A 22,956-nucleotide genomic window follows, 5' to 3' on the forward strand; every position below is an offset into this window, starting at 1 on the left:
CATGTACAGAATTAATAACTAATAATAACTGATAATCGGATGTTCAAATAATTACATTTGAAAAAAGATACAATAAAGCAGAACTAACTAACCATACATACATACATACATACATACATATATATATTAAACTACAAATACAAAACTTTGGGTATAGTGGGTACGAGGGTAGTTCAAAAGGTAAAGGTATGGTAATGTTGTATGTCATGTATGTATGGTGGCATGTGGAGGATGAGGTGGAGCTGAGGAGTCTTACAGCCTGAGGAAAGACGCTGCTCTGTAGTCTGGTGGGACAGCAGCGGATATTTGTGTGTCGCTTGCCAGATGGTAGCAGGGTGAAGGCTGGGGCTGAGAAAGGTACTGACCCAATTACATTAACATGTGTGTATGAATGTCTCGTGTGTGCCAGAATAAGCGGGAGGATCACAAACAAATCGTGCATGTAATAATAGTCCTTGAGGTCCTGTAAGGTAGAGAGGCAGCCAGTGTCTGTAAGACATAGCGGACATGTTGTGTCGACTGAAAGGACTGTCTAAAGTAAAAGGACTGAGCAGCTGAGCTGGAGTTCTGTGACTTCTGTGTGATGAGCTATGATTTATTCACTTCATTCATGGGATTTCATGTTTCGCATTCACTATCTTGAGCAAACGTGTGCTAACGTGATGTGTTTAAAACAGGGTTCAGACACCTTTTCAGAAGTCAAATTCAAGCACTTTCAAGATCCATCTTCAAGCTTTTCCAGCACCCTACAGCTGTAGTAAATGACACATTAACACTAATAAATATACACTCAAAATGATTATTTGACTTCATTATCACATCAAAAGAGATGGTATTATGCTATAAACAACCAAAATTGTGTTTGAAGTAACAGAAGGATAAAAAAGTAGAGGAGAACACATAAGTTTTATGCTTCAAAATGTGTCATCTGTCTGTAAGCAGACTTTGCTTGCTATCTAACCTGGCTGTTGCTCCATTTAATAAGCACACTATTCAGTCAAACAGTTACAGTTTTAAATTCTTTCAAGCACTTCACCCAAAATTCAAGCACTTTTCCACCCCTTGAAAACACAATGTTAAAATTCAAGCATTTTCAAGGATTTCAAGCACCCGTACAGACCCTGTAAAAACTGTAAGAAATGCACGGAGATGGGTGACACACACGTTTAGCTTTAAAAAGTAATTTTTCTGGTTCCCAGCAAATACATAAATAAAACAAAAACTGAAATATCCATATAAACAGGCAACACTAAGGCAAGTTGTTTTCTGCCTAATCTGCTGACCCTTAATTGTGAACGAGAAAGCCATTTTTCCTATACCTGGTGGCTGATGGGCCATGACCAACATTTGGTCATTATGCTCAGTAGGAGTGGTTGCAATCAACTTGTGTTTTAGGATAGTTTCAGGTCATTTAAAGCAACAGTTTATCCCAAAATCAAAAACAAATATTTTCCTCTTACCTGTAGTGCTGTTTATCAGTCAAGAGAGTTGGAGCATTGCATGTCAGTACTGATAAAAAGCTCTTTTGTGTAATTTGTGAATTAAAATCCTTTTAATAAATACAAGGCTATTGTTTTAAAGGTGTGATTCTGAAAATCAAAAAATATTTCATCAGCTTTTTTTAGCGTCCAGTTATGACAAAAATCATCATCTGTTGACGACTTTTCAGACTTCTGTGACTCTTACCCGAAACTGTCGAGACCAGTCACTCAAGAGTTTTACTAAAATGAGACATTCACAACAGTTTAAATATTGGCAGTCTTTATTTCAACAAGACTAAGAAATGTTGTTTAATATACATTTTTCTCTTACAATTTAACATCTATCTCATCTTGTTTTTCCATAACATTTAGGAGATACTCTGACAAGTAAAAATCTGGTGTACTGTTATGGCCTCTTTTAGAGACATCTAAACCGGCTGCTCTTTATTTACACTTTTTTTTTTTTTTATTCTTCTCAGTCAGTCACTCAGTCTCTCCTCAGAAAATGAGTCCTTTCTGTTCTTGTGGGCCAAAGGCTGATGGAAGGCTTTCAACACCTGTCCAACTCAACTTTCACGTCACCAGACTGAAGTTGCTCTGTGGATCGAATAAGCAACATCCAGCAGCCGGAGAAATGTTGCTGCCCTGGCCCGCAAGCACAGACATTTACCATCATCACCCAAAACATTTCCTCTTAACTCTCAGAAAGTTGGGTTTTCTTCACACTCGACACAACTCTTCGACATGACACGAACACATGCACAAGCCCTGGTAGAAATGTAGGTGGAAAACCAAAACAAAAACAAAAAAAAAATCAGGAGATCTGAAGCAGTCACATGCAGAGGTAATGCCGAATCAAGCTGACGCACAGCTTCAGGATTTTGCATTAAGGCTTCAGTATTTTATGTATGTAGCTTCGCTGTTTCATCAGATCCTTCAGATTTTCGATATTGGTGTCCTCGTTGATTTTTTTCCCCCAAGTCTGCTAGTTGTCAAAATCACTTCTTTAAAAAGAAAATTTAACATAAGCTTACAATCAACTTGTCAATTTCAAAGCCCAACAAGAGGCATAACCATCCGTCTTAACTGCAGCCAATCTGCTTTTAGTTGTTTTTGTTTTTTTGACAAAATGCATACTCAGAGACCCATATCTGATCAATTTAATCAATTACTTTGGGGAAAATATTTTCACCTATTATTTGCATATCGAAACACTCTGAATACTGTATTTTTGATCATCTGTCAGTTCTAAAAACATGTTTGCAATGACATTAAAATACATGCATAAGTTACTGTACAAAAGCTACACGAGGCAGCATCATTTTAGAGATGAGATGGCCAGTTAATGCAACTTACAGACCCGATTATCTAAGTAGAAGATATAGAAAATCTAATGTGCTTGTCAGCTGGTAACAATGTACTCAAACACCCGACAGGGAGCAGAGCAGATGATGGATACAAATCATCAACTTCTACATTCTTTTTTTTTTACCTCAAGAAGTTGCAAAAAATGTACCGAGGTTACAAAAAAAAATAAATCAGGCACCACACATTGCATTCATTTTGGTAGCACTTGTGACAATACTTCAACATTCCACCTCAAGTTGAAATGATGAGAAGGTGATGGTGAGGATAGGTAGATCAAATGAGTGTATGTACTGACACAGGCCGTTAAAGAGGCTTGAGTGTGTACTGTGGGATGGGGAGAGGATTGGGGGGGGGGTGTAGGTGGAAAAAAAAAAGCACCAAAAACAGTGCACACTGACCAAAAGTGCCCCCCAATATCTGTGCACACTGTCCTCCTCCACCGCCGAAATCTAGCAGTAAAATCCACTGTAGTACCTAATATATATCTTCATACCAAAAATAGCTAAAAATTACAACACCTCTCTCAACATAAAACCCTGTATTAAAATAATCTTTTCTTGATTTCCTTTGATCAAAGCACTGTCTTTTGTTCCTCTTCTCTAATGTGAAACGCTCTGAACATACATGTCGCCACCTTCTCTTTTCCAACAAAGTAAGACTGTATAGAGTCAGATCCTCCGTGCTGAACTGAGCTTACAATACCAAAAAAAGGGCATTCAGGACTTGTCAGCTTTGCCTTCTTTAGGGTTAATGCCAGGGGAGTCCCTCTCCTTCCGCGCCAGTCACCTTTCACCAGGACGCCAGCCACGTATCTCAACTCTATCAGACACTTTCAACTCGACATCATTAGATTGCATTGGCAATGAGAGCATGCATGAGGTATGACCTTATATTGAACTGTTTTAAAATTAAATTACAAAAAAAATTAATGAAGGACAATAAAAGTTAGGTTGTGATAATGCTCAAAGCAGACATACAATATGCAGATGCCCCGAAAGCTCTTCAAAAGTAATGATTCCATACCCCGGTTCCAACATAAACACCTGTGCTGCAACTTCTGTCGCTGTATTTCTGAGAGATTTTGTTTCTTCCAAAGAGATCAACGGCTAGCTTCATAATTTCTGACCGGCTGATGAGTGTAAATGTATAAATGCACAGACTAAAACATTCACAGTGTGCACATTCAAATGGCTGTTATGAATTGTTAACATTCATAACGTGACATGATTTGCTGATCTCTGAACATCCTCAGAAATATGATGTGTCCCAACACAGGCACTCCACGTTCAACCAAACATCTCGCTTACAATTTAGATATCAGATGGCAATCACTGAAGAAGGCACAAAAATGTATTATGAGATTAAATTGCCAAAACAAGACAATTATATGATGTTTGTAATGCTGCAAGCAGAACCATAGTGTAGCTCCAACAGAGCCATGAGGAGTAAAGGTTTATCTGGTGGGAAAAAGGGGGATTTCTAGGGAAGTAAATCATATTGCTGTACACTGATGTCCTTAAAAACATACAAACAAATAATTAAAAGTGAAGTTATTGTAATATTAAGAAGAGTCCCCCCCCCCCTCCCAATGGCGGACAGTCCAAGGTCCTGAAGGCAGTCTTTTTTTAAAGTCTCTCTGACAGTTTCCCCCTTCGCTCCGTCATTCCTGGTCGTTCTCTTCCTCTTCCTGCCCAGCCAAGTTTTATCTCAAATGAGGAGCCAGCAGGGCCAGGGCCAGCCCGCAGAGCGCCAGCGCCATGCTTCCCTGTGAGGCGATCCCCTTATTCATTGTTTCTGTGCCCACCACCACTTGATTAACCCTGGGTTTGCCAGGGTTCGGTGGAGTGGAGAAGTAAATGTCCTGGTCTGTGACGCAGGACGGAGAGTCGCAACCGCTGCCGCTCTCCTCCCCTCCACTGCCGTCCTCATCTGAAGACAAAAAAAAACACACAAGGGTCAGATGTGTGCAACTAGGACATCATGTCATAAAGAAAATCAGGAAGAAGCTAAAATGATCCTCACCATCCTCACCGTTATCCACGGAGATGTCGTTGCCGCTGTGTGCAGCTTTGAGCCAACTCGTCATTTCCTTCAAAACTGCGATCTGACTGCGAATCACAATGTCCGGCTTTGTTATGTCCACGTCCACGTCAGGGTTTGATACCTGATTGGCCAGTCCGTTGCCAATGACAACTGACTCGTACCTGTGTAAAGTGAAAGTTTATGTTAGTGTAGATGTCAGATTATTATATACTTAAAATCCAATAAAACGTAGATTCTGTGTATGCAGAGTGAGTAGCCTCTTAAAGGCGGGAATGTCACGGCGGTCTTTATAGGCCGTGGTGGAATGTAAGAGGGACAGCCAGCAGGACAGGATGACTGTGACATTCTGACAACATGTTATGTGTATATATGTGTATGCCCTATTATGTGTATATATTTGTTATGTGTGTAGCCCACTGTCAGGAAATTCAAAAAACAGCTAGCAGCAGTTAGCAGCTAACTCAAAGAGGAAAAACTACAAGCAAAAATGTCTGCAAACTGGTGAGAAGAAAAGGTCCTGCAGCTCCTTACTCTCTAAGCAGAGGACGAGATCAGCCACCGTAGAACAGATACAGTAAATGACTGATATTGTTAACAAAGTGCTGCCCGACGTGTATGTTACGCCACATTAGAGGCTAACGTTATCACGTCATGCCTGTCATGCCTGTCATGCCTCTTTTGCTTCTGGAAGGCCGGCATGCTGTCTAAAATTACAAACTGGAGTGGCGTTATGCCTGCCTCGTTTGATACTGTTAAAAAAAAGTTCAGTCGGTGCAATAAATGGTCTCTGTTGCAGGCCTATCACGGGATCTCTGTGTAAAAAGGGCTGGTATGTGTGTGTCTGTGTGTGTGTGTGTGTGTGTGTCTGTGTGTGTGTGTGTGTGTGTGTGTGTGTGTGTGTCTTACCTGCTCTTTGCAGTTCCATTCCAGCACTCGTCCCCAGGTGCAATCCTCTCACCGGCACACACTGTCTCTGGCAATGTGGACCAGAACTTCTTTGCATGTTTCAACTTCTTCTTCACATCACTCGTCTGCAAAAGGAACCACACAAATGACGAGTCACACACATGAACTAAAAGCAAAGCAGCAGTAATTTGGCTGCGCTCTAGGTTTTCTTAAACCTCACCAATCGATCTAAACTTGTCCCCGCAGCGGTAGTGGGCCTAGCGTCAGGACTGTAAGGGCGGAAGCGGCCGTTAAAGCCGGTGTCTTTGATGGAGCGTTTGGAACGGAAGGCCATGCTCAGTTTCGGCTGCCCACATCCTTGGAAAACCTGTCAGAAATGAACAAAGTGAAGTTAGAGGAACTGAATCTCTTCATTTCTTGTGTTTCTTTAATAAACTGCTATGAAATGATACTAACTTTCTGTGACACTTGCATGCTGTTCTCCTGCATGTTCATGATGGCCTCTGAAATCTTCACGTCGATTGGATCCATGACGGACTCGAAATTAAAGGGACCTTCAAGCCTCTCGGCCAGACTAAGCATGGCGTCTGAAAATCAGGACGTAAGAACATGAAATTAAAAAGAGTACAAAAAATTGATTCATGATTTTCTTCAGTCAAACTTATTTAAAAAAGCTGCCACTAGGTGGAGGCACACGTCCGAGAGCAGGAGACTGTTCGGCAGTGAACCCTCAGATTACAGCAGCGTGAAGCTGCAGCAGAAACCAGACGCCTCCACAGACAGCAGCAGCGTCAGCAGCCAGGGACAGGAGCATGTAATGGTGTTATAGATGCCAGGAAACATCTTTAGTCACATGAGTCTGTCATGCAGAATCAATGTAATTCATACAGAGGAGAACAGGGCACATACACAGCCCCCTGAATGTAATGAAACTGATCTGGGTCTGTGTTTACACAACACACGAGCTGCATTCATCCTGTGGGTCACAACATGTACAAGCTGCACCACCCCTCCCTCTCTGCCTTTTCTCATATGAGATGCTAAAGAATGAGGGACGGGTTTGTACATGATTTTTACAGTAAAAACACTGGGCCTCACGCCAGAAAAGACACAAACAAATGTGTCTTATTTCCATCCCATCTCCAATTTGTTCTAATTTTGTTAGTACCTGCTGATTTCTGGGATTCACCTTTTTTTCCTTCTTTTTGCTCTTCTCTTAGGTAAGAGAAAATGTTACGAGTAGTCAGGAGCTCTCTCACCAAGCAAAACAAACACAAACCACAAATTGTTGCCCAGCGCAACGAAAAATGTGTTTTACATTTGAGGAACATCTAAAAAAAAATGCTTTATCAAATTTAATGACGTTGCAGAGTCGTTAAAATGACTGGATTATAAACGGTCAGGGCTAAAGAAATACACGATACTTGGTCTATTGATCCCAATTACTGTAATTTCTGTTACTGCTCAGCAGTGTTAAAATGTAACTGAATAAACTTACTAAAGTACTGTACTTAAGCTCAAATCTGAGTAACTTTTACATTTCTTGATCATTTTAATCTCATGCCACTTCATACTTCTACTACACTACACTTCAGAGGGGAATACTTTACTTTTTACTCAACTGCTATCTTTAAATAACTGCTTTACAAATTAAGATTTCTGCACACAAACCATGTGAGAGAATACAAAGCTGAACAATTAGCCGATTCATTAGAAAATTGACCGGCAGCTGTTTTTTATCATGATGGAAGTCATTTTTCATGCAAGAAAACAAGTTGCGGTTCATGCTTCTCATATTTTCTGTACACATGAGGACTTACTGATTTTCCTTTTAATTATTTTGATTATCTAATTATTTAAACCTTTTTGTATATGTACTTTCACTTCTAATATTTTAATACATTTCTCTGAAATCAATTTGTTGAAGTTTATTTAACAGTCACTTTCTCTACTGCAGAAGTTCTTCTCACTACAGCTTTTTTTGGCGTCATATTTTATAGTGTTTAGAGGCTGTTGATTATGCTACTAGGTGACTTATAATTAAGTGGGATTCATCACTGAACACACCTGGGTCAGAGCAGATTTTGGTGGTCATGAATGTTTGGTGCATCTGGAGTTGACTTCTCTTTTATTTTCTCTTACCACAAAATTAAGAAAAAATAGAACATCATTTAAGAAAATGTTGCTGCATGAGGCTCACTGTGTTCCTCTCTGTTCCTACTAAACTACAATTAACCCACCAAATACACTGAAAAAATATTAACATGTCTCATCTAATTAGCCAATTTCCATCATGCCACCAATCCCATCATGTCACACTGGTTTCACGCCCTCCAGGGTAAAGAGGGGTGCATGTTTAGATAAGGCTGAAGTAGATTAGGTTAGATTAAACTTGAATGATTCTCTGCTGAAATATGAGCACTGCAGTGGCAACTTGTAAAGGAACAGAGAAGCAGGGAGTTGTATAAATATACTCTGTTGCCAAATCAAACACTTTAAGCCATTTTGGTAATAGCAGGGTGCACTCTCGGTCGTTAGTTTAATAATGGCCGCAGAAGGTGTCCTTCATCACACGACGGTCACTTACCAAGGAAGTTGTTCCACTCGGTGTCCAAGTCGGCCTGGTTGGCCAAACACCCGCGCAGCACATTGAGGCAGTAATTCTGGCAGGGTTTCAGGGCCACTTGGCCCGAGCAGTAGGGACAGTACAACATCTTCATGGCCGCTCGCACACAGCTGGGAGACGCGCTGACCTGGAGGAGGCAGGGGGCAGTCAGCAGACTTATCATTTCCCCACGGCAAAAACACGCATCCAGCTCCATCACAGACACATACTTAGACTGTGAAAAAGCATGGCCATTAATTTTATAAGCCAACTCTACAAAGCAGGATAATCTAATCATCAATGAATCACTCAGTGCAGTGGAAAAACACGCCATACCAGAACAGTCAGCGTGGTTTATGTTATCAGAGACACTGTAATGGAACCTCGGCCAGTTTTTTCCCAAAGTAAGATATGGAGTCAGAGACACAGAGGGGATGGATGGATGGAGCTTTGTGGAAAAACTCTCAAGTGTCCTGAAGTAGGCCGACTGCTTCGGTTTGATTTCAGCAAAGATGACTGCCTCTCACTTACCGTAGAAACTTTATTGACCACATCTGGCATGAGCGTCAGGCCGCGCACAAAGGTTCGTGCGGCAACGAAGGCCCGTGTCAGCTGGATGCGGAGCTTGCGAGGCACATCGCCGAAGGGCTGCAACTGCTCCGTGTGGCGGCTGACGCACTCCATGTAGGCATCGCTGAACTCGTACTGCACGTTGACCAGCCGGAACATCCTCTCCAGGAGGTCGGCCCAGAAGTCCGACAGCATGGAGTCCAGGTTGACGGCAGCACTGCCGGACACGTAGTACCGAGTCAGGGCCTCGAAGAAGTTCTTGAACAGTTCTGCGTTCTGCACGTACATCATCCCGTACGTTCGCACGAACATGTTGTGCAGCGAGACCTCTGCATTTTTTAACAGCTCACGGAAAAACTCTGCAGAGGAAAAGAAAGAGGAGGGGGGATTAGTGCGATGACTAAATACTGAGGCTGCCAAAGAGCCAGAACAAACAATTTTACATTGTGAACATTTCATGTCCGTCTACAGGGAGGGATTTATTCTAAAGATGCTCCAGAGGAAATTGAATTTGTGTGATGGATAACATGTTGCCCGGGACATCTACAGAGACTGAGAGCTGATTTTATCAATCTGTAACTCAATAACATTTTATGATTTGTCCTGTTTGGGCACAGTGAATTCACACTTTGTGGGTATTCCATTACAAAACACAAGGCAACACACAAGCACATTGTGAGGTTTTCATCTGATTGTTGCAATACACAGATTCCAGAGTGACCGCAGTGTTTGTGAGAATCTAAATGATTGCTGTTGTGAAGACAAGATGAACATTTCAAAAGTATTCACAGGGCCGGATCATAGTAAATCTAAATGATGTTGAAATGCGGAGCCCTCCGCCCCACAGTTTTACTGTCGGACTCTGCCGCTGCCACTGTTTGAAAATCAGATTGATGGTTATTCCACTTCACCTGTGCCCATGTCCTGACGTTTTGAGTATCTCAACAGAAACAGCTTAAGCATAAAATCTTGGATGAAAGGGAAAAGGAATGTGTGGTGGGGAGGCGGCTGGACGGTTGGAAACGAGGGGATGAGAGGAGGGAAGCAGGAGGGGTGAAAGGTGGAGCTGGAGCATCTCTGTCAGGCTGAACGAGCGGCCAAGTATGGGAGCGGTGCTGCTCCTGGCTCTGTGGACTTGCCATTCAGCGGAGACGTCTCTCCACATCAAGCCCCTTCAAACTGACCACCATCAATGGCATTTTTCTGTTGTCACATTCCATTCGCTTTCCTTTCTCCCGGCTTGTCTTGGACTGTCCTTCAGAGGCATTTTCAATAGGATTACTGAATAATGCGACCCCCCCTGCCCCCTCCCCTCCCGTATATGGACCTGTACCCCCATCCAGCCCTGGATCTCCCTCCCTCTGCTGCTTTCACTTCATCAGTTCCTTCAGAGAGCTCTCTTCACTAGAGACAGGGAACAATGACCTACTTCATCCTGAGGAATGTCCATCACCCCCCTCGCCGCTTTCCCCCACCCCCCAATAATCCAGGCCCCCCTCTCCCACGGACACCCCCTCCTCGCCCCCCAACTTTCTTAATCTGAACAAAATGAGAATTCCTCAGAGTCTCCAAAAAATGCTTCACCTCCTTCAGTCTCGCGTGCATGCAAGCATACACTCACCCTCTTTCACTCATCTCTTTTTTTTATCCGCTCTCCATCTCCCCCTCGCTGCCCCGTGCGCACAAAACTTCTGTCCCGCTGCAGTTTCTCTGGATGCCCTCTGCTTGGCTTTGAAATGTAAAGTTCCCATGCTCTCACAGAGGGAGTCACTAAACGCTCCCTGCCACCAGGATGGACACACACACACACACGCACGCACACACACACACACACCCACACACACACACACACACACACACACACACACACACACACACACAAACCCCAAGTAGCGCTGTCACTTCCACTTCAGACTGACACACTAAAAAGAAAAAATGAGGCAGGGGAGGGGTGAGGGCGGCTTGGGGCGGGTTAAGTTGAGGGCTTTTTTAACTCCAAATCCCCACTGTGTCGCCAAGGATACCGGAAACACTGCAGCCCCTCCATTTACCTCCCCGCCATCATTGCAGCCCCCGCCCCACGCCTCCAACACACACGCATACACACACAAAGCCAGGGGAGAGGGCACCAAGTTCCACGCTCCATTGACAGAGATTAAAACAAAAGGTCCACCCCCACCCCTGGAATGTCATAGTAGCCACAAGTTTAAAGTCAGTGAAAGGAAACAGAGGAGGTGAGGAAGAGGAGGAGGAAGAGGGACGAAGCAGGAGAACAACCCTAAACTTCTCTATTTCCTTTCCACAGTTTATTAGAGCAGTAATGCCTATATGCTAAACAGATAAGCCCTGTAATGAGTTTGGACAAACTAACTGTTTAAAAAGAGAGCGGCCTGTGCAGGGTGCGTGTGTGTGTGTGAGAGAGCAGTGGCAAAAAGAGGGGGCAGAGGGGCTTTTTGGCTCAAGCTGAGGGTCTGAAGTATGAGCTGCATTACACAGGCATCTTGCATTGTCATTAAAAACAGTTTATGACACGCAGCCGTCTGCCAACGGGCCGAGGAGCTGAACACTCCCTCAGGATTTTTCCATTAAAAAATGCGCCTGTCGCTCAGCCAATGGTCTGAGAGAATCTGGGTGAAAGGTGACACGAGAGAGAGTGGAAGCTGTAGCAAAATGTAAAGGAAGAAGGACGACTCCTGCCTCTGCGCGTGTTCGTCTTTTTCGTTCTCTCTCCCCTCACCCTGTCATCATTTCCACATGTTGCAGAGAAGGCCCTAAATTATGAGCGATGATCTTAGGGCCCAATCCATCACAGGAACAGAGGAGCTGACCGATCTCCTCCCACTCCTCCCTCCTACTTCCTCCTCCGAGGAGCTTCCCCCCTCAGCCCCGCACCCCCACCCGTGTCCCTATAAACTCTGCTCCTCCCAATCCCAGCCCAGGCAGTAATTGCATCCTATTTGTGCCAATTAGTCCCTGCGCTTCTCCCTTTTCTTATGGGATGGGATTCTGTCCCTCCTGCTGTTGGACTTCGGGGCTTCGGATGGATGTCTCTTGTTGTGTGTGTGTGTGTGTGTGTGTATGTGTGTGTGTCTGGAGACAAGGGGCCTTAATCCAAGAGCTTAAATCCCAGACATAGGCTCACTCTGCTGGATGGGGTCAGTGCAACAGGACAAACAGGCTGAGGCCAGGACAAACACACAGAGAGGGGAGAACTATTTCTGGCCCTGGTCTTAATTGGCCATGACTCCTAGCTCCAGGCGCATGATGAGAGCCTGCCTAATCACACACACCGCTTCCTGAGTTTGTGACTGCATGTTGTTGTGTCTGTCTTCTTGTACAGATGCAGCTGTGTTTATGCGCACATGCAGCCCGCTTCTCAGGAGCAATCGACTGACGTCATCATCCCAACAGCCCTCTTTAATACAATAAGCACTTCCTGCGCCGGTTTCACCCGACGGGAAGTGCCTCCTTCAGGGTGTCTCGATGTGACAACAGGAAATAATAGGACGGCAACCCGAGCCTGTCACCGTATCCAGTGAGAGAGACGGTCTAATGGCCCAGGTGGAAGAGAGCACAGCGGGCCTTTGTAAAGAGATCCCACATCTATCAGTTCAGGGACAGCAGCAACCTACAGTGATGAGGAGGGGGCTCAAAGGGGGAGGAAGGTAAATGAAGCACGGGGATGAGTTTCACTGTCAGCCCGAGGACTGCCCCCTCTTGGTCAAACAGATGACCCTGCAACTGCTCAGGCTTTGTCAGTCTCTGTATGACTTTTGCATGATTAGTCTGATCTAAAAGAGTGTGTCACAAAAAAGCTAAAACTTAAATGAAAAACATGTCCTAAAAAGAAGAAACACGACTCAAACTGTGTGATATATAACTGAGTAAACATGGACTATGACAAAAAAAACAAAACTTTAGTCACAATCAAGTTTGACAGTTATGTGAAAACAACAGGAGGATATCGTCAACACAACTATTGTTCCTGTATAAGTTCCTCAAAATCAAAGACCCAGAACTGCTTTATAGTCTTGCCATTTTGCTCAGATGCTTCACAGTCGTACCGGAACACATCCATTATTAAATCTGCAGACAATAAAAACTGCACCACCTGTAGCCCCAATAAACCAAATGCAAAGCAGCTACAAGAAATGTCAATGTATTTATTCAAGCAGGAAATCATCTGCTTTCTGTTTCTTCATGCAACAAGTGCGACTCTGTTCTCAGAAGAAAAAGCATAAAAGCATGTAGAAGGCAGAGTGAGGAAAAGTTTCATTTTGTTAGATTATATGTGCTTCTACAAGAGAAATTCTGTGAAGAAAAATTTCCTACTTAAATTAAAATCATTATCGACATAAATCTGGAGATACTATGATATATAATCTGACTTAAAGGCAACCTGGCAATATTAAAAAAAAATGTAGAGCTATTTAACTATTTAAATCTATCAACAGACAATCTAAATGATTTAATAATTAAAAAATCATTTAATTCATTTTAAAAGCAAAAATTCAATGGTCTCTCTATCTCTTTTAGATTATCTTGTTTTTTTTGATAGTAAGTTCAATATCTCAAACAAAACATGACATTTGAAGAGATCACCATAGGTAGACCTTTCATAGCAACGGTTTTTGTGTAAGACACAGTAAATTGTCCATGGAATAATTGCAATAAACACTATTATTTTCATTCTAGGGACCATTTTATGTTCCTGAAATAATGCAACATAATAGCATAATAATGAAGTATATCCTTTTAAAGAGCAATGAACTTTAATTCAACCATAGATGACATCAAAACACATCTCAGCATAGTTTTTTTCTTTTGTTCATTTGTCTTGAAAAAAATGCTCAGGTGCTGCAGGTTATTCTGGCATCATGTTGGCTAAAATTATGTATACTTCTTATGTATACAAACATACGTGCAAGCAAATCAGGCAATATATGGACGTGAGCTCCATTGTTTTTGCTGACCTCGATAAGTGGATAACATACATTTTGCTTGACATGTAATGCATGCAGTGATCAATGTGATACACAGTGAGGCATTTTGTGTGATGGAAACAGAAAGGAAGGTCTGAGGGGATTTTTGGGAGAGAGGGGCAGGAGATGGGGACAAAGGGCAGTAAGAGAGGAGACGAAGAGGGGCGGGACAGCTCGAGCAGCCACTGCATTCCGACACGTCACATTCCTGTTCACATCTGGCTGCAATACACGCTCTCCTCGTTCCTGACTATCCCTCTCTCCTTTTCACGGACATATAAGATCTGAAGGTCTCTGACCCTCATGTGCACAGGCACGCATGTGTGCACACGCACGCATCAAACCACGCACATAAACTGCCCTCAACAAGCAAAATTCCAACGTATCCAGAAACTTAAACATCCAACACTTTCTATCTTTTTCCTCTTCTCTCTATATCATCTTTTCCAGCAGAGCTGCAGCGGTGACACGGTCTGGTAGCTGCCTCGCTACCTCGGTGACTCAGCACTGCTGCATGTTCCCATGCGCTGCCACCCTCAGAAACGGAAACCCGATCCCAATATTTACAGGCACACACACATGTGCTCACACACAGAGGAACAGGAAGTACAGAGAAGACTAAATCTGAAGATGTGTGTGGTCCGTCTGGAAGCGTGCACGTCTCTCTGGAGAGAAGGGAAGCGGGTAGTGGTGGTGGGGCACGACGAGGCAGGGAGCTGAGACGTTGAGAGACAGGTGGACGGGCCAAGAGACACAGACAGACTGTCTCCGCTCGGGGCAGTGCACTGGCAGGTGGGAGCGTCCGTCAAAAAATCATGCAGCACAAGTGCTGCTATGGGGACAGTGGCCAGCAGCACATTGTCGTCCGCTGAGAGGCTGGTGTGCGTGTGCGTTTGTTTGTGTAAGTGTGTTTGCTTACTGTCAAAGTGGTCGTGCCGCTGTCTGAAGGTGGATTGTAGGTTGGTGCTAAGCCTGGAGACGGGAGCTTTGATCTCCGTGTGGCTCTGCTGGCTCAGCTTCTCCTCCATCTCCACCGTGCAGCAGGAGAAACCCTGCGGACACACTTTCAAGGGGGCTCCTGCAAGAGACGAGGAGAAGACACTGTTAAACACAGGAAGTGTGATGCAGGAAACTGTCCCCACAGGTCACATCATACAAAACATGCTAGACTAAAACACAAGGCCCGATTTAAACATAACAGTAGGCCTCGAAAGGTGATTCAAGTTCAATGGTGGAATGTAACCAAGTACATTTACGCAAGTACTTTATTTAAGTACAAATTTGAGGTACTTGTACTTAACTTGGGTATTTTCCTTTCATGCCATTCTGTACTTTTCCTCCACAACATGTCAGAGGGCAATATTGTACTTTTTAGTCCACTACATCTATCTGACAGCTTTAATTTCTTTACAAATCAACTTTTTTTTCTGAAAAGTCTTAAGAAAAGTTTAGAAAATATGTTTTGCTTTAAGTTAAATTACCCCAAAGTTTATACAAGTACTGCGGCAACAAGAAGTCAATTAATCAATCAGTGACTGGCAGAAACTTAATTGCAGACTATTTTGAGTCTTTTTTCTAGTTTGTTTTTTCTTCTATAATTTAATTTTGAGTTTGTGTTTTTCTTCTTAATAACTATGAGTTTTGGGATGTTTTTTTCTTTATATATTTTTCCTATTTAGAACTTTGGGGGTTTTCTTTTTTTTTTCTCAATAATGGTATGTTTTTTGGTTCTTTATTCTTAAATAATATTGAAGCGTGCGTTTTTCCCCTCTCTTTTTTTAATGATTTTGAGGTCACAGGGTATTTGGTTCGTTTGTTTTTTGGATTTTTCTGCATTACTTTAACTTAAGTAACATTTTCAATGCAGGACAGAGTATATTCACAGTGTGGTATTAGTGCTTTTACTTTGAAGGATCTACATACCTTTTCCACCACTGTTCAAGTTAAATAACACACTTCAAGACTCATTCAGCATCTGTACACCTGCAGAGTGGCTTTGTTAACGTCTGCAAGGTTACGCATTATTTGAGCCAGCAGAGCGCCTTTAGTGGATATTTTACTTGTTTGAAACACACACATATTGATCATTAACACAATTTCTTGCTTTTGTCTACAATGACACCTTTCAACTACAGAGTAACAACTTCACCCCTCACCAAATCAAATGCACCTTGGCTGTGAAAACCCCCTTAACTGCACTTAAGTGGATTAATTGCAACACTCAGCTCAGAGCAGTCTTTAGCCGGCCACTTTATGGAGCCTTGCTCTTATCCTGGCACTTCCCTGTCCTGATTGATAGCTCTCTACTGCAGCTTTCTCTGAGTGCTGTGTCCTTCTAAAACACAGAGTTTTAAGAGGCGAGGATTAGCTCCACACCCACTTTGCTGGCAAGAAGGCCGACTCAAGCCAGCGAACACTGATGCACATACACGTAAGAACGCTTTTTCATCCTCTCTCATTTTGACACGCTGATTTTTTTTTTTAATGCAAGAAAATGACAGAAAGAAGAGTGTTGCATCATGAAGCACATTTTCAAAATGCACATGCATGATTTCCATGTGACCTCCGACTCTGACCGTCAGGTGATCCATTGTTGAACTGGTGATGCTTTCTTTTCTAATGCATGCTTTGTAAACAGACAGCAGAAAGCCACCTGCTGGAAACAGTGGTGAGCTGCTGGTTTAAATGGTCCTCAGCTGCCAAACAGGAGAGATGTGAAGTGTTTTTTTCTGTTTTGGGACCTCACTGTTATTGGACAAATGTTCTGGAACCGCTAATGTGGACAGACAACTTTTAACAATTGAAACATTTTCAAACAGATCTGTGGACATGGTTTTGGACCGAGCTGAAAACTTCAACTGTTTTCTACTGAAAACCATTGCACAAAATCTAAATAGTGTCTTTGACGAAACAGCAACTGCCAGCTTTGTCAAAAGTGAGTTTAACGTCCAATTAAAAGGAGGGTCAGGGGAGGACGAATGCAAAGTCGCAGCTGCAATAATGTTTTGTTTTAAACATGGCTGTTGGAATTTGGGAGAACACAGGGATCCTTTCACTGCATCCAGGCACCACCGGCCTGTTTGGTTTTCCCCACCAGCTTGTGCTCACTGACTCTGGGTCTGTGTGCATGCACAGGTTACTGCTACTGCAGGGCTTCATGTCATGCATGGACTGGGGCTTGAATGTTACCTGTAACATTTTCCAGGGCTGATTTATCTTAGGCTAATAGTGCAGTACAGTGAATGTGTTTTATAGTTTTCCTTTATGCATCAGCATTTCATTTAAAGCTACAAGAAACTGACTGTGAACAAACTATTGTCTAACTAACTACTGTCGTTATCAATAACAGTGAATTTCCCCCTGAATTTTCTCATTTTCTTCTGAGCAGCTGAGAATTGTTTGAAGACAAAACTGATTGCGCCACAAAAAAAGAACAAAAAAACATGCAATTTCATCCAAGTGACAGCAAAAGTTGGAAGTGTACTATCTCAGTCAAACTACAGGCATTATCATGCTATATATTGGTAAGTGGATTTGGTAAAGCATCCTGCTTTTTCTCAGTTGTATTCTAACTTTGTTACAGGGTGTTAACAGGTACCTTAATTTCATACTTTTTAAACCTTTTAAGGATTATTTTTAACCAAATGTAAGACGGGTTTTTGGACAAATCCTCTTTGTCTTATTGCAGGTTATGTTTTGAGTTAAGTATGTGGTCTCACACAGAGGCAGGCTTTATGTCAGAATATGCTGATTAGAGTGTGTAAGTCTAATCTACATTTTGCCAAGTAAGTGCAAGAATTAATGAAGTGTTTTCAGTTTTTAGAGTCTAAAGATTTTAACATCAGAAACATTCACTTAGGGAAGCTTGACAATTTTTGACAAAAAATATATGAAAATATGGATAAATTAAATCAAATAAAATGTTTGAAGCCTCATAAATTCAAATTTAACACGACATATCTTATTGATACAAGTTCCCCCTGCATTTTCATGGAAAAAAATTTTCAAACTTTTCAAGGACCAATAGTGACAATTTGTTGTTATCCTGCCCCACTTGCCAGCATTTTTCAAAAACATCATATTCAAACTCTGTTCAAGCAAAACGTCCACTGGCATACATGAAGGGAGAGGTGGAAATCTGCTGTTATGTTACACTGTGCACCAGAGTAACCACGAAAGATAACTGCAACAATTTCATTACACAACTAAATTCCATAACTTTTCCAAACCTTTCTATATACTAATTCCATGATTTTTTCAGGCCTGGAAAACTTTATTGTGAAATTCTATGACTTTTCTAGGTTTTCCTCAACCGTGATGACACTGAAATAAAGACATTATAAGACTTTTTAAGGGCCTGCAGACACCCTGTGTTAGTGTTAAACATGAACTCGCTCACTGGTTACTTATTAGGTTAAACATTGCTGTGTTCTTGGCTTTTTACGTTTCCTCTGGTTTGATCATCAGTGGACGACTCTGGGAATTTTCTGTTCCATCGCTGCTGGTCCCCACGTTCAATATGTTGCTATAACAACCTGAGCCATGTGGATTTGTTTTTCTCAGACATCTTGAGGTTGTTTTCATTCTTTATGTGCGTGTAATAGAAACGCCCATCGAATTCGATTAGAAACACAGGACTTCTGTGGACTTGTATATAGATAAAGGGGAAAAAAACCTGTTTCTAGATGAACTTTTCTATAGCATTAAGAGTCCGACCTGCTCTGGTGAAACTATGAAGCTAATCACAACACAGAGCCTCTCAGTTTTGCATCAGCACGCTGAACATCACACTGAACAGCACAACATGTTTGGAGAAGTTCCCTGCTCGCCTCAAATAGCTAAAATGTTAAGAAATTAAACTGCGGGGTCAGAAGTGACTCACGGCAATATAATCATCCAAACAGGGCACTAGAGGGAGGGATGCACCCTGGCGCCACAAACTGGACCCCTCCGTCTGGGATCAAGTCCAAATAAGCCTCAAGTCACTCTTTCTCTCACAGTCCTCTCCCCAAACTCATCTCTCTCCCCCTCCGACCCTCACCCACTCCGCCCGACCCCCTCCTGCATGCACACACACTCTCACACACACACACCCAGGCACAGTTGGCAGCCCCTACCTAAACATATTCACACATCACATCACTGCTCAACACATGGCTCTTTGTACCAGCGTGATTGGAGGTACAGGGAGCAACACACACACACACACACACACACACACACACACACACACACTGAACCTTTAGGTGAAACAGCCATCCAGTCTCTCCTCCAGCAGGGCCCCCTGCTTGCCCACAGCACAGGCGTGCAATCAAAAGGGCTATATCCACATGGAAAATAGCCCTAGTTACCAAAGTACACAAATAAAAGTGAGATGGTCAATATTTCACAGGAATGTCTGCACAAATGTCACATTGTTAGCTCAAAGGATTAAGTCTCTGAAAACTGAAGATTCTTAGCTAATGCATACTTTGTGAAAACATTTTTGGCAGCCAATTTCTCAAACCGCTGGGAGAAAAATGGCCCTGCTCGAACACAAGAGAGCGAACCGTTAACAAGAACAGTTCGATCCCATAAAAATCAACATCATGTCGGACGCTGAATGACATGTTTCTGCCTCGCTATTTCACAACAAGTTTGGTCAGTAAACGCATCCGTCATTTCTCTACCATCAGCGGCATGAATGGTCTTTGTGTGATGGGTGAACTGGCCCTCAGCTGCTTCCTTTAATGCAGGGACACTCCACTTGCTTTGCTTGGGGGCCACTTTTCTAAAAATGACAGGAGGCCAGGGGCCAGTCGCAGCAGTTCCATACAATTTTCAAGGATTTCAGGACATTTCTAGAATTTTTGGACGTGTCTCGAATCTCAGGACGTTTCTAGGATTTAAGGACATTCCTGGGATTGCTGCACGTTTAGAAGTTTAGAACATTTCTAAGATTTTAGGATATTTCTAGGATTTAAGGACATGAAGGGCTTAGCTCGGGCCTCTTTTCAGGGGTGTGGGGATCCTCCACTGGCACTTTTTTTTATGAACAAGCTCTATTTTATGCACTCTGAACCCTTATGTATACTTAAACTACAAAAACAATTCCCAGTGTGAATAACTTTTCTTTTTATAGTGAATTAGAAAATGGTTGGGGGACCACCTCACATCCTAGCGAGGGCCAGATTTGGCCCAGGAGCCATCAGTTGAGTATCACTGCTTAAAGGGGCCTCTCACTCCTCCAGCTTCCCAAACACAGAACATTGTTCAAGTGTCGCTCAGAAGAGGAAAACTGCCATTTATGGCGGTCAAAACAACAGAGCAGCATCTTGTAAACAAACATGTGACTGTGTGTCATGGCATTCATCAGCTCTCCGCTGCTTCCCTGCCCTCTCTTTGTGGGGAGACCACCATCCCCTTTAAATGGCTCATAAAATAAGTCACTTCCCTTTGACATTGTCCTGCCTCTCAAACTCTGTTCTCAGAGGAAGGATGGTGGGGGAGGTGAAAACGCCTCACAGACAAAAACCAGATTAGACACCTCACCGCCCCCTCTGCCTGCCATCATGTGCCCCTGAACCAGACGGACCTCAGGGTGCTCCCCCCACCACCTCCGCCTCGACCGCCACCACCCTGCAGGCTTAACCAGCGAGGTCAGGGGTTAACAGCCACTCCTCTGAGAGAGGTCCTGTCCTCTGACCCCCCTCCCCATCCGCCAGCCAGCACATCCACCACCACACACAGTATCTCAGCCCCCAAACCCCAATAATAACACCACCAACACACAAACAAAAAACCCAAATATACAAGCAATTAAGAGCTGTAAAAGTCGCACGCACATGCAAAAAATATAAATAGGAAACCTATACTCCAATCAGGAGTCATAAAAGACCCTCCAGGATTATTTCTGTACCCTTCTGAACTCAGGACGTCACTAAAACTGCTAAGGGAGCCGTGAAGGAGGCCACGGGGTACCGCATGTCACGAACCATTCACCGACGTCTGTCACTAATTGGAGCCTGGTGGTCTGCGACTGAACCAAACCTCCGAGCTTTCACACAGACATTTGCAAATAATTAAATGATAAACTGTATGACGCTCATAGTCTATGTACATACTAATCCGATCCCAGTGGAGTGTGGGTAATTTGAGACGGTGAAAACCGAGGCGATTTTGTTTCAAAACGTGTGAACATGTTCCAAAGTCGGCCTGACTGATCTTCAAATGTCCAGCATATAAAACTCAGCCCCTCACACACTCAGCAGTGTGAAGTCTGCAAAACAACACTTACAAACACAAAGCTTGCCTATTAATTGGCATATCATGATCCCTGCTGCAACATGTAAAAGGAGAGTGCTGCCAGTCTACTGAGCATTACTCACACAGACTGTTGTAAATTTGCACGCCCTGCAGCCATAACATTCTCCTCTCGCTTCTCACCTCTGTGTAGGGTGTAATTATCCTGAGGGGGGTTAAAGGGATTGGTGCCATTTGTTGGATAACTTTCTGTTTTGCGCCCCATCCTGTCATGCACAATCACATGAGCTGCATCAGTGGCCCTTTGAAGAGTCCCTGATGTCGCTTTTTGGGGCGTTAAGTCTTACTCATGAGTAAAATTTTAATCATTTGTCAACCGTTTCACATAGTCAGAGTAAAGGGGCACGATGTGAGGCCGCACTTGAAAGGAGTGATTAAAAGGCTGCAAAATAGCTGCATATTTCATTTCCAAAATCATAGCAATTGCTTTTTAAGTCATTCCCCTCTTAAATTCTGTCCTGTTTCAGCATGTTGTCAAATCACCACTTTCTTTTTGTCTCCCCCCTCTGTAATCTCTGAGGGCTCTACAGTTGTGGTCTCTGAGTTTTTTAAAAAATGAATTCTTTTACACGCCACTCATTCAAAAAAAATGCCATTTATCCATTTCAGAGGCTTTTCCAATTAGTTTCTCAGTGAGCAATTCAACGTTTCAAACAATTCTGATAACTCGGTCCTCAGTAAAGAAATAAATAAATCAGTCGTTTGAAAGCAAAACTCTTAAAACGCTTTGCTTTTATCAGCTCTCAGTAATAACTTCGGAAAGACACCATTTTGCCCAAAAGGAGGGATGTGTCATGTTGAAATTAAACCCACACATCCATGTGAAACGATGGAATAAATGCTTTAAAGGCTCTGTGATTGTGCAGGGTTTAGCAGGGGGAATCTCCCGCGTGAGATCAGTCTAGTGCTGTAAAAACAAAATGTGCAAAAGTCAAACTATTAAGGGAGGAACGGACAGTTATCTGAGCCACCAGTGTCCTATTTTACACCGCAACGTTTTCATAGTGCAGTTAGGAAAAGTGTTTTGGTACAATATGATATTTCCCTCCATATTACAAGAAATCCTTTAACTGGGCGAGCTGAGTAACAGCGCAGTCTTATTTACAACCCGCAGGAGTAGCTGCAGGGGGAGGGAAGGCTACAAGCATCCACACATTCACGTCGGGCTGCTGCTCGGTACGACCGCAGACTCTTGCTTCAGGGCATCATGCCAGCAGCAGTAGCTGCAGGACGGGGGGAAATATGTCTTGTACACCTTTTGCATCCAGATTTTCCGAGCTCTTTTTTTCACGAGTCAAAGTGACGTCCTAAACAAGCTGACCATTTGCTGCCATCAGCGGTGGATGAGGTACCTGAAAGGCATACTCGAGTAAAAATACAGATATCTTATCAGAAAATGACTCTGATAGAGGTTTAAGTCACCTATTAAGATATAAGTTGAGTAAAAGTCTAAAAAGTATCTGATACTTACTGTACTTAAGTATCAAAAGTAATTTTATGAGATCAAATGTACTCGAGTGTTGAAAAGAAAAGTGCAAGTAAATGCAGTTCATAAAAAAACAAGCAGTCAGAATTTTGCTTAGCTGTGAAGTTTAATTCTTCACAACATGTACACCACTTTAAAAATAAAGCTTAAGATTGACTAGAAAAACTTTTTTTCATAACCTAAAGGATTTATATACAAAATCTGCCCTCCTTT

At 42.8% G+C, this 22,956-nt stretch overlaps 1 protein-coding gene across 2 annotated transcripts in view; it reads right to left on the bottom strand.

Moving 5' to 3' along the window:
* Nucleotides 1-1,744: 1,744 nt before the first annotated feature.
* The window catches only part of gpc4 (glypican 4), a 41,031-nt gene continuing 19,819 nt past the window's right edge, over nt 1,745-22,956 (bottom strand). Inside the window, exons 2-9 of one of the 2 annotated variants that reach the window (XM_042493032.1) lie at nt 14,875-15,033; nt 8,935-9,332; nt 8,386-8,551; nt 6,255-6,385; nt 6,019-6,165; nt 5,799-5,923; nt 4,881-5,053; nt 1,745-4,778 (exon numbers count right to left, since the gene is read on the bottom strand). In XM_042493032.1, the coding sequence (XP_042348966.1) occupies nt 4,552-4,778; nt 4,881-5,053; nt 5,799-5,923; nt 6,019-6,165; nt 6,255-6,385; nt 8,386-8,551; nt 8,935-9,332; nt 14,875-15,033 (1,526 nt within the window). In that variant the 3' untranslated portion in view covers nt 1,745-4,551. Of the gene's footprint in view, nt 4,779-4,871; nt 5,054-5,798; nt 5,924-6,018; nt 6,166-6,254; nt 6,386-8,385; nt 8,552-8,934; nt 9,333-14,874; nt 15,034-22,956 lie in introns of both variants that reach the window. The other variant, XM_042493031.1, reaches the window with a different exon arrangement.

This window comes from Plectropomus leopardus, chromosome 9 (genome assembly GCF_008729295.1).
Source record: "Plectropomus leopardus isolate mb chromosome 9, YSFRI_Pleo_2.0, whole genome shotgun sequence".
In the NCBI taxonomy this organism is placed as follows: Eukaryota; Metazoa; Chordata; class Actinopteri; order Perciformes; family Serranidae; genus Plectropomus; species Plectropomus leopardus.